This window comes from Sarcophilus harrisii, chromosome 3 (assembly GCF_902635505.1).
Source record: "Sarcophilus harrisii chromosome 3, mSarHar1.11, whole genome shotgun sequence".
NCBI classification, from domain to species: domain Eukaryota; kingdom Metazoa; phylum Chordata; class Mammalia; order Dasyuromorphia; family Dasyuridae; genus Sarcophilus; species Sarcophilus harrisii.
The window spans coordinates 235,742,288-235,754,744 of NC_045428.1; the positions used below are offsets into that span (position 1 = coordinate 235,742,288).

The 12,457-nt window shown below is 32.5% G+C and overlaps 1 protein-coding gene across 1 annotated transcript in view; it reads right to left on the reverse strand.

Annotated features, from left to right (window-relative positions):
- Nucleotides 1-959: 959 nt before the first annotated feature.
- ABCG1 (ATP binding cassette subfamily G member 1) overlaps nucleotides 960-12,457 on the reverse strand; it is a 94,029-nt gene continuing 82,531 nt past the window's right edge. Inside the window, exons 14-15 of the mRNA XM_003763379.4 lie at nucleotides 8,376-8,494; nucleotides 960-5,598 (exon numbers count right to left, since the gene is read on the reverse strand). Coding sequence (XP_003763427.1) covers nucleotides 5,370-5,598; nucleotides 8,376-8,494 — 348 coding nt within the window. The 3' untranslated portion in view covers nucleotides 960-5,369. The remainder of the gene's footprint in view (nucleotides 5,599-8,375; nucleotides 8,495-12,457) is intronic.

Below are 12,457 nucleotides of genomic sequence, written 5' to 3' on the forward strand. Positions count from 1 at the left end.
ACCCACAAGCTAAGACTGATTTTTACATTTTTCAATACAGTAAAACTTTATTTAAAATGAAAAAATAAATTCTTAAATTACTTCTAGTAAAAACAAAAGAGCAAGCAACAGACTGTAGTTTGTTAATCTCTGCTTTAGGCAATGTATATATTTATCATTTTTGACACTTTTAAATGTTATTTTTGAGATTAATTTCTCATTAATTTCCTAGCCAACCTAGAGTTTTTGAGGAACTTATCACCCTAAGTAATATTTTTTAAAAGTAATAAGCAATCACATATAGAACATAAAAGTAATAAATAATGAGATAGAGAAAAAAAGGGGCTTAAAAAGTTTTGAATAAAGATAAATTTAAAAGTTCGCCAATATGATTGGAGTTAGCCAGGCTGTAGCTTTCCAAGCAAAATTTATAAATTACACATCTTCCAATTGTACATGTTTCAGATTTCTTGCAGTCTTTGGGGGGGAGGGAGAAATATAGGAGAAAGAGGGAGAAAATTTTGGAACAAAAGATTTTGCAAAGGTCAGTGTTTAAAACTATGTTCGCATATGTTTGGAAAAATAAAATATTACCAAAATTAAAAAAAAATAAATTATATATCCACCTTGAAAGAATCCCCAAAATATTATGTACTTTCATTTCTGCCCTGTTCCCAGTCACAGACTTCTGGAACTTAGATAAAAACTTAAGGAGGTAGAAGCTATACATGTTTCATTCTTTTCTCCTAATTGATTTAGTTATATAGGTCAATTTAGACATATGACAGAAGTACTGATTTCCTTTTACTTCATCTCTGAGAAGAGGTACCTTAGTAGAATTAGACTCTTAATAAAGGTTTTGATTTTAAAGGAAAAAAGTAGTACTTTAGGCAATATAAGGAAGAATGCCTCTCCAGAGTAAAAAATTGATTTCCAAATAATTTGTTTTTCAAAAAATAAGGCAAAGTCACACATTTAAGAAGGCTGATGCATTTTATAAGAAATATCTCATTTGCTTGCTAAGGTAATATCATAAAACATTGGAATGACACATTTCAGCAAACTACACAAAAACAGAATTCTTAGAAAAATCATATTTCAGATCTGTGTGATGGAGAACAGAATTACTCCTTAAAAAGATAAAGTTCTTGAAAGCACATGAATAAAACATTTCAGAAGACTTAAAGAAAGACTATTACTTCTTTCAAAAATATTTTGATGTACCTATGATCTCATTGATGTGGGCATGCCTTCCTATATCATAGACCATAATCCATTCATGCTTTCTTAACTTATAAAAATCTTATCTATGTCTTCCCATAAATTCTCTAGATGAGTTTCATCTAAATTGCTGAGAGTCTTTCACTAGATCTTATATTGCACAGAAATAGGAGAGCATGTCTTGAGCTATATCTTGCCATTGGACCCAGATGGCTCTAGAGGGAAAAGTGAGAAAGGTGACCTTACACAGCCCTCCTTCACTTAAATCCAATTCATTTGCATGTCAGGACATCCCCTCCCTGACGTTATGATCCTCTTTGAGAATGAAGGACAAACAACAAAGCAACACTACACTATAATTTTGATTCTTCAGAGATTATTATATGCAATAGTTTTCAGTTATCATATCATTACTGGGAAAAAAATAGTTTTGCTTCAAAGAGAAGGCTGGGATTGCTGAATGTGCCAGTTTCTCAAATGCTATTAGCCTTCTCTTTTCCTGCTTAATTCTCAGCCTAGCTTATTATCTATCTGCAATGTTTCTTGAAGATATGTGTGCAGATGGATCCAGTTAATGGGCTAAGTAATCAATTACATTTCATTTTTAACAATAGGTATTCCTCATCATAATATCTTCTTTAGTCAGTACACAAAATATCAACATAAGAATGAAATATGTCTTCCATTAAAGATTTGCCCTAAAGATTCTCCAAGACAACAGTAGGTATCTTTTATCTAATATGTATGTCCTTGTTTATCCCTCACTTAATAATTGAAGCAGTGAGTGTTGAATAATTGTCACTATAATGATATCTATGGATATGGCGGAAAGAGTGCTAAATTTGGAAAATTTCAAATATGTCATTCACACTGCCTAGATTAATTTGAGTTTAACCTCTCTAAGTCTGTTTTTTCATTTGTAAAATGAGGGGGCTGGACTAGATGACTTCTCATATACCTTTTACGTCAAAATCTACAGTATTAATTTTAACCAAAGAGAACCTTTAAGGCTACATTTTGCTAGGCCCAACCAAATGCTATACATATGAACATACATTCATATATACACATAAAATGAATAAGAAATAGACAAAGTAGGATCCTATAGTCTCTGTACTTTTCTTTCAGTCAATCATGTGATTATAAATATATAATTTGCTACAGGATATCTTTTATGAAAATTTGTTTCTACCTCATATTTCAGCACGGGTTTCTTCCACATATGTATAGATTATTCTCATCAATGTTTTGTAGAAATGTAAAAATAGATATGTGAGATGCTGAATATCAATATATTGTCAATCATTTTTTTTCTCATAATAATTCTGTCTATAACTTTTTCCAATTATTTAGTCTCTTCCTCTTTTCCAGACATCTTAGGAAGCTACCTTTGAATGCTCTCAATATTTGAAGTTATAAAGGAAATTAAAAAACAGGAAAAACAAAACTTTAGAGAAATCATTATTTTGGAAGACTTCATTACTTTTGAAATACAAGAAAATCAAATGATGGATAAAAGAGGACCATCTTCTGATACTTAGTACAATGAGAAGAACCGCAATGGATCCAATAAATGAGAGGGTAGGCTTCGAGATGGAAATAGTACCATCAACAAAACTAGAACTGTCATAATGTCTACATGGCTTACCCCTAAGACATACAAATATATCTATCTAGATATCTCTCTCTCTCTATTTCTCTATTTCTCTATTTCTCTCTCTCTCTCTCTCTCTCTCTCTCTCTCTCTCTATATATATATATATATATATAATCCATATATGAATATTTATCAATTTATATACATATGTATATATACACATATGCTTCTGCACATACATACACACACACACATATACACACATCTCCAAATAAAAAATCTTAGCTTGCTGCTGAGCACTAATTCATGAATCAACTGGCTTGTTAATAACGGATCTTCAAAAGAAAATCTTCAAATATATTTATCTCCAAGTTATCATGTGAAAAGAAAAAGCAGTTTTTCTTTTTCTAATTTTGTTTTTGGTTGGATTATTCATGAGGTCTCTATATTCAAGATTTACTTCTGCATCATTTCTGCTCATTTCTAAAGCAAATCTATTCTGTGAATTCTGTGATTAAACAAAACCTATAAAGGCCCACTTTAGACAATTAGACACTGTTCAAATTATAAAACTTCAGAGTACTTTTCAAAAATAAATTTAATCTTAATATTTATAAATATTTTCTTACTATTCAAAACACATACGTAGAAGCCAATTGAGAAATACAAAAAAGATATTGATGTATATTTGTCCACTAAATCATTAAACTTTTGCTTTTAAAGTACCATTCCAGTTTTTTTTTAATCCTTTTCTGAGCCTAAGGGAAGGAAAAAAAAGTTTCCAACACTACCAAGATTACAAAATCTGGTTAGCAATATTGATATTTTTAATATTTCTAGGATATATGAAGGTGTCACTAAGAAGTACTAGCAACCTGAGCATATTAGTTTTTAAAAGCATTTTAAGTTATAGTCTGACTTCAAATGAGCCAGAGGCACTATTTACTAACTCCCATTCAATCAGCAGTGTAATTTGCCTAATGACCAACACATTTTTATACTACTATACAAAATAAGTAAATGAAAAGGCTTCATTGGATATTTAAAAAACCCAACAACACTGGAAGTAATCTTGGAATTAATCTAGTTCAAATTTCATTTTTTACAAATGAGCACATGGTAAGACTGAAAAAGGTTAAGAGACTTTGTCAATGCAGAAAACTTCACAAAAAGATGTTGATTTACATTGGAATTATCTACTATCTTTTGTAGTGGTCAGAGAATATGTGTATAATATGGAGAGAGGAATCCTGAATTATTGAAATCAAATTTGTCAAACATTCCCTGGTATTCCTGCAAGATATATTAAGAATTTCTACTGCAAAGAATTTTATATCATGTTCTTACAATGCAAATGGCTGAAAAGCACCCATTGTGAGTCCAACCTGGTTCAGAATTTGTAAAATGAAATGGCAATAGTTAGTGCCACATGTAAAAAGGCAAAACATTTTCCCTTTTGTGTAATATAGCTGAGATTCAGAGAAAAAAATGGTTAGTAAAATTACCCAAAAGTACATAATCTGCTCCAGGAAATATCCTTATAAATATCTCAACTACTTCTACACAAATTACAATAATTGCTAATGATATATAGTCAATATATGGTGTTTCAACTCTAGAATGTCAATTTCACATTCACTGTCTTAGCCTAAAATTCATTTTTAAATTGAACCTTTAATTTTTTTCCCTTTATACTGGTCCAGTATGCCTAAGAATCACACCCTACATAGAAATGAAAGGGCTACTAATCTTCATCATTCGAAACATGAAGTATGTGGAAGACAATTTTTTTTCAGATGAGTTGATCAACTTTTATGTTTATTTCCCTTGTCTTTTTTTTAAGTTTATAGTCAGGGTGCTATGCAAATTTTAAATGTGGTTTAAGGTACTTGACTTAACCAGAAATACTTTTTTAATTTTTCACAAATTCTGAATCTTAAACGAGTTCAATTTGTTACTCTTAGACTCTTTTAAAGCCAGTTACCATTCTCTAAATTACTTTCCACAAATAATATTTAAGAGGCACATCTTTTTGAATGTTAGTGAGATTTGTATATTTTTGGCATGGAAAGTTATTTCTTAAGAAAAATAGTCTTAAGGTGACATACACTTGGAAAATTGAAACTGATTTTTTAAATAAAGAAAAATAAAAAGAAAAATAACCCTGTATTCCAGCTTCCCTTCTCCCCATCCTGATATACATAGTAATCAGTTTCAGAAAAAGTTCTCTAGGAGGGAGTTGCTTTATAATTCCATGTCCAGGACTTCAAGTCATCTTGTTATAAAGAAGAATTTTGTAAAGGAAAAATCCAGTCACCATTAATATTTTAGGTATGTCATCCTTGAGTATTAAATTCTGCTTAAAAAACAACAACAAACTCTTCTACATCTTCTTCCTGGTTAAAATTATAAAGGGCAATGGAGAGGTGACCCAACTAACTGGACTGAGAAGTTGAACACTTGACATCCAGAAATGTAATATAGTTCTTAAAAGTTGGGTAAGATACTGACCTGAAAACACAAGACAAATGCCTTTAATTTCAATTTTTAATTTTCTCCCTACTGGAATGTTTTACCTCTCTGCCCGAATTTTATATCGAAGGACAAAATAGGCAATGAGGCGAAGGGAGATGAAGAAAATCCCAAGAACAATAAAGTCCAAGTAAAGTTTGGCATTTTCCACATCTAATTCTTTCAGTATGGCTTCTGATTTCTGAAAGTGGCAAGTCTCTTCAATGTCACAATGAAGATCTTCTCTATCCAAACCATAGATGGAGAGAATGACTCCTTCAAACCCATATCTAGGAAGGAAAGCATTGATTATAATCAAAGAATTTCACCATCACACTAAGTCAACAATAGTCACTGTATTACACTAACCCAGAATCTTAGAATTTTAAAGCTGGAACAATGCTAAAAATCACTTGGTCATTTTGTAAATAAGAAAATTGAGGCCAACATAATTAAAGTTATTTGTTACAGATAACTTGACCAACTTGCTTGCACAATTACTCAGTGTCAATCTTCATTGCAACACTGTTTTCCTGATACCCAGTCTAGTACTCTTTAGGTTACACTAGGCTACCTAATCGTCCACATTTTCTCATTTATAGGAAGGATAATACACTCTATATAGATCTCATTCTCTTTTCTCCTATCACAAATATATTTAACATAGCAACATATACTATTCTTTTACATAATGTCTCTGAATTATCTGAATGTCTTTGAGTTATCTTTCTCCTTCTTTTCAAGAAAAATTTTCCTTAGAATATCCTGATCAGCAAGCAAGAACAATTCTGCTTTAATAAATAAATATGCTTTGATAATAAAACATATGAAGGCTCTCTTTATGGAAAAGAGATTGGGGACTAGTAGGACAAAATATTAGGTACATTATCAAGTGAATTCACTGTGTTAGAAGCTTTAGTTTAATTGTTTTTTCTTGTAAATAAGTGTTCAATCTAGAGGTATGGAGGAATTTTTTTTTTCTAAAACATGCCTTGCAATTAAAAAACAGAAGGCATCAATAAAATGAACTTTAAAATATGCTCTGAATAATTTGATATTAAACAATGTATTAATACTTGATTGAGCAACTTGCAAAAAAAAAACTAAAGTTTTTTTTATTTAAAGGAATTCTATATGACACAACATATTATGTCAGATCACAGACATTTTGGTTTTGGTTGTTGTTATATTGAAGAAAATCAATTAAGTGACTTAACTAGAGTCACATAGCTAGCAATTTCTGAGTCTGGATTTGAACTCAAGTCTTCTGGGTTCCATTGTGCCACCTATAGCTGTATCTGACCATATACATTTAAAAAACATCTAATTTGTTGACATTAGAAAGTATGCAAAATTGCTGAAACCTTGCTATGATTTTTTTCCCCTTTGCTGTGATTTTTCTGGGTGTATATTATAAATAATTTTTTCTTGTAGCTTTATTCTTGAAATCTCTAACCCCATAGTAGTTCTTTGTTGTATTACTTATTTTCCTTTCTTTGTGATTTTCTTAGTCTTTCTTTCATTATTTGCCTCAAACCATGAGGTTTAAACTCCTAAATGTGACCTTCTTAATGGGGTAAAGATTAATTAAATTGCTACTGCGTGTAGTCTACACCAGGTATGGAATGTTTGTGCCATGTGAACAATAAAGATGATAATAATTTAATTTCAAAATAATAATACCTAGTATTATGTATTATGTATGGCTCATTATGTGCCAAACACGGTACTAAGCACTTTATAAAATTATCTCGTTAGATGTTGACAATAACCCCTACAAGATACAAGTTATAGTTACCCTCATTTTACAGATGAGAAAACCAGATTAGACAAAAATTAAGTAACATCCAGGATCACATAGTTAGTAAGTGTCTGAAGCTGGATTTGAATTGAACTCTAGTCTCAGCACTCTATACACTCTATCCACCACTATGCCACCTCCCTGCCCCTAAAGATTTCCTTGATTCAGTAGTTATTGTTGCCACTTCTGTAAAGTAGGAATTCATGGTCTTCTCTTTGGGTTACAAGGTAAAGGTGTTTAGCAAAGATCTGCTGTGGTACATTGTAGGATAGGCAGTGTTAGTGTTAGTTTTATTGTTCTCTCCAACTACAGTTAGCTTTTAGATTTATTTGTCTCAATAGCTACTGTAATCATAATCCTGAGTTAGGATTTATTGTAAGGTTAGAGAAGGAAATAGGTAGAGGAGGAGATGTATAATAGAATCTTTTCTGTGTTTTTTTTTTCTTCTTCAATTTTCCATTGAGTTAGTTATCTTGATGGAAATATCTCTTTATTCTTCTCCTTCAACTTTAGCTACTTTACCTTGGTTCCTTTCTTGCTATTTTTCTGAGGAAGATTTGGAAAGAATTTTTATCTTGGTCATCTTGGAACATTTCCTCGAAGACATCTTGGAGTCTTAGATCTTCTAGCTATGACAATTTGGAGAACTTTTTTCTTTCCTCATTCTCTAAAATGAGGCTATCAACTGGATCAGAGACTCTTAGCTAGGGGTCCACAGATTCCCAAGGAGTTAATAAATTTTATGATGTCCATAAACTTGGATGGAAAGATAAAAATCTTTATTTCAAAATAAATGGGTTCAAGTATTACTTTATGCATTTTATTTTATGAATTTAAAAGCATTATTCTGAAAAAGGGTCCCAACGCTTTATCAGATTTTCACAGGGATTCATACAAAATAGCTCAAGAATCCTTAGATTAGAGGATCTTTAAGAGTATTTTAAGTGCTAACATTATACAGTTTTAGTATAAAATTAAGGCAGGCTATATACCAATATATTTTATCTTTCTTATTTTATATGAGGAAAAACATCACAAGAATGCCAAATATTTACTTGTTTGTTTATTCATTTATTTGGAGTGTGAGAGACTCCATTTTCAGGCCAAATATTTAATTGGAAAAAAGGCATTTCTGTCTGAAATAATGAAGATCTTGCTAGCTTTAGTTAGCCAATATGTAAAGCATTAATTATAGAATAACATAAAATTCTTGTTCCTCATGAGAGTTAAAAATAAAGACAAATCAACTGGTTTCCCACAAATTACCTGACATAGGAAATATAGGACATCCATTGCAAATATGCTGGAATGGTATCAAAACTGACAAAGAATCCTGAGAAAAGGAGGACTGGGATAGCTGTCACAGGACCCACAAATGTTGCCACCTATAGAAAATGGAAGCAAAAATAAATAAACAAATAAATGAAAGGAGCTGATTCTAAACCAGAAAATCAGAAAATATTGTAATATTTTTTCCTCAACAATTCAATTCAACAAACATTTATGAAATTCATGTTAAGCACAGGAAGATACTATAATAAGTATAGAAGGCTAGTATTGAATAAGTCTATGTACTGAAGAGTTCAGTCCAGGTATTACATTAGAAGTGCTCTCTGTAAGGGCAAACAATTCAAAGTATTGGCTCATCGCCTCCATTAACAATGAATGAAAGACATACTCCAGATAAATTTAGGATAATCTTCATGGAGAATGCAGGTGACAGGAACAAAGCATCACAACTATACTATTTACAATTCTGTTTTGACAAATACCTTATTATTAATAGTTACTGTTATTTACAACTCCGTTACGATAAATATCTTGTTATTGTTAGTTAAGGTGGAACTGAAATGTCAGAGTATGGTCTATGCATTAACCCTGGAATGTATATGGCATTACCTAGCGGTAGCTTAAAGAGTATATAAACCCTTCCTCTGAGATTAAGAAAGGAAGTTCACATCTTCTATCTGGCCTCAGATATTCAATTCATATTCACATTTTCTGTATTCACTGGACCTGGACTCTAATTAACAACTCTAACAAAAATGCTAGTTTTTAAATAGCGATCACAAAGTGTCATTTCTTAAAGAGATAATTATGTATTATTTAACAAGTGAAACACATAAGAAAATATATGTAGTTTGAAGGTCATTGGGGAAAAATTCACAGAAAATATGACACCTGTGCTGTACCTTGAAGAAAGATAGGGAGTTTAAGAGGTGAAGATTAGGAAGAAATACAGTTTAGGGAAAGGGGTTACCCTTACAAAAATGCACAAAGATAAATCAGCTCCTAAATTTAGGAAAAACTGAAAAATTTGGCTTAGCCAAACTATAGATTGTGGGAGAGTAATGTGAAATAAGACTGAAACTGTATAGAAGCACATGTTCTGAATTTACTTTCTTGATTAATTTACTCACTTCTTACCTCCATTTAAAGTAATTAACTCTTGCCTTTGTACATTAGGTTAGATAAAAATACATTTATTTAATCATTTGATCAATCTAAGCCATTTAAATATTCTGTCAAGTTCCCTCATGCTCTTTAGATTGTGTATATAAAATGGTTCAGAATTCAACCTAGATATTCAAGAGTCTGACAGCATAGAGGAAAGAGCCACTTTAGCCGGCCCCTGAGAGAAAATTGCTATGTAGCAGAGAGGGGAAGAGGTACAGCATCTCCTCCTCTTCCCTGCTCTGAGCAGAGAATGACCTTGAGAACTTCTGAGAGCTGGAAGACCTGTACTTCTCATCGTGTCCTGACAGCATCCTAGGAGAGCAGCAGTTTGGCAGCAATGTCTTCATTGTGAATTGAGGATAAACTAGAAACATGGAGGGATAGCAGCTTCAAGATTCTACAAGTAACCCAGAAGAAAACTACATCATATCTAATCATGTCACCCTTTCAACTGAGATAATAAGCAAATTTGGCTTTTTCCCCCATGAAATAACAAAGGTTGTGTAAAGTACTTATCCTCTGCTTCAGTTTCCTCATCTATAAAATGGGGATAATAATGTATTCACCTTCTTCCAAAACTGTAGTGAAGATCAAATAAGATATTTGTAAATGTTATCACACTAAGCTGGCACATAGTAGGCACTTAATAAATGCTTTTTGTCTGACCCCTTTACTCTAGGCCCAAACATAAAGGCCAGGTTTAATTATTGATCAACTCAAAAAAGAAAAGAAAATCAAATTTCTTAACACAGAAGAAAAGCTTGGTCTCTAAGGAAATGCCAGAATATATGGAACTCTTTCCATATGGTTTGAAGAAACTGCAAGTCACACACCCTCACCTTTTAAGGGAGAAACCAAACTGTCCAGATGAAAATACTTCCACAATTTCTTTTGTGAATAAGATCATCCTGGCCAAAGGAAAAACATTTCTAAAAATCCTTTTCTACACAAGGCATACCAATCTTCCTCCCCAGGCCTTTTCTTAATGCAGGCAAACCTCTTTGAGGTCCAGGCAAATTTTCTCTAGCTCCTATATCAAAGTTCACCCAAAGTTTCTTTTAAGGGGTTCCCTCCTACTGTAAGGGTAATTCGAATGTAATTTCTAACTCTCTTCTTACTAGGATAAGTAGCTTCACTTAGAATAAAAAATACTCAGAATGGCCTTCAAAAGATGAATATTACCCCCCAAAGAGAATACACACTTAATGGATGATTTTCAGAATTTCTAGGCCACCTAGATTATCTTACAGATTTTTAGTCAGATAAGCTGAATCGTGAGTAATACAAGAATTGTAAAACATTGTAAGAATAAAAAGAAGCAAATGAATGAATATTTTTGACCTAATATGGCGTGCTTTAGATGAACTTCTAAGCACAAGTATTTTAGGAATATAAAACATTCTTTTCATAATACTTACAACACTCATTGGATAGATTAACACAGTAAATATTAGTAAATTAAGTATATGAACATTTGAAAGTCATTAAGGAAAAAATTAGTTTAACTTTTAAGAAAACATACCAGAACCTTACTGTATAATTATAATCTAAACAAAAGAGAAAAAAATGCCATTTTCTCCCCTTCCCCCTTAGGAAATCCTGAAAACTAGAGTATTAAGTAAATAAAATATTAGTTGAGGATCCTCTCTAGTGGCTCCTGCAAGTGTAAAGGGCCCAGTATTTATCTGGGACAGGCCCCATTATGAAACACTGCTTTGTACTTCCTCTTCCCACATCCTGCTTACACTGGCAGCTCAGTTTCTTAGGCTGTCTGGCTCAAACTTGTGGCAGGCTGCAAACAGCCACAAAACCTACAATCCATTTCTATTTGAGTTTCCTACTAGTGTTGTAAAAGACCATGAAGGGCTGGGGTAGAGTGTCTTTATAATTTTATGGCTCACAAGCACCTTCTGGTGTGCTTCACATTGATTATCACTTGATAATCATTAAAGAGCTCCCTGACTTCATTAGCTGTGTTAATAAACGAATATTATTAAAGTGGCAGAGTAGGAAGAGTTTGTACAAAATGTTCTCCCAAAACTGTGTCTGCTGTGACAGACAGCAACAATGATTTACAGAAAAAGGGAGTGCAAACTTAGAGTGTTCATATGCCAGAAGGATAAACTAATAGAGCCTGGAAGTCCTCAATCTGTTCTCTCCTGAAATATGATGTAGCTATCTCCTGGGGGAACTTATAAAGTCATGAAGCTGCCTTTCTTCAGTGTTTCTAGCTTGCTCTCAGCTTCTAATGTCGTCCCAGCTGCCAAATCCCTGATAAATAGTTCTATTCTTCCCACCCTCTGAAGCTCACAAGGTCACTCTGGGTAAATCAGGAGAAATGGGAGGAGAGGATTCTTTAAGAGGGGAAGAAAGAGAACATGCTCTACCTCTTACTCAGAGATAATGTCTCTGTTAGATACTTGAATGCCTGGTTCTGAGTTTACTACGTTAAAGAAAATCCACAAGGATTTGGGTAGGCATTCATTTATTTAATACCTTAGCTTGATTGAATGATTTGATTGTTTTCTTGTCTGATAAAAGCATTAGGGCTAGTTACTTTTCTTTAAAAGAGTTAAGTGGAGACTAGTAACTTTAAGTGATTGATTCAATTTCCACAGCTACAGTTAAATTAGACCAAAATTATGAAGGACCTAAAAAAAATACTCAATAATTTATAATTAATCCTTGAGCAAAAAGGGAGTCACTGTTTGTTTGTTTTGAACAAGGAAGTAACATGTATGGAATAAAATGTGTCCCCTATATGCCAAGTATGAAGCTAAATTCTAAGGAAACAAATAGAAAAGTGAGACAGTCCTTTGTCTTCAAATAGATTGTAATCTATTTCATTCCAGTTCAGGGAGACAGGCTATATTAGGGGGAATGGTGGTCAA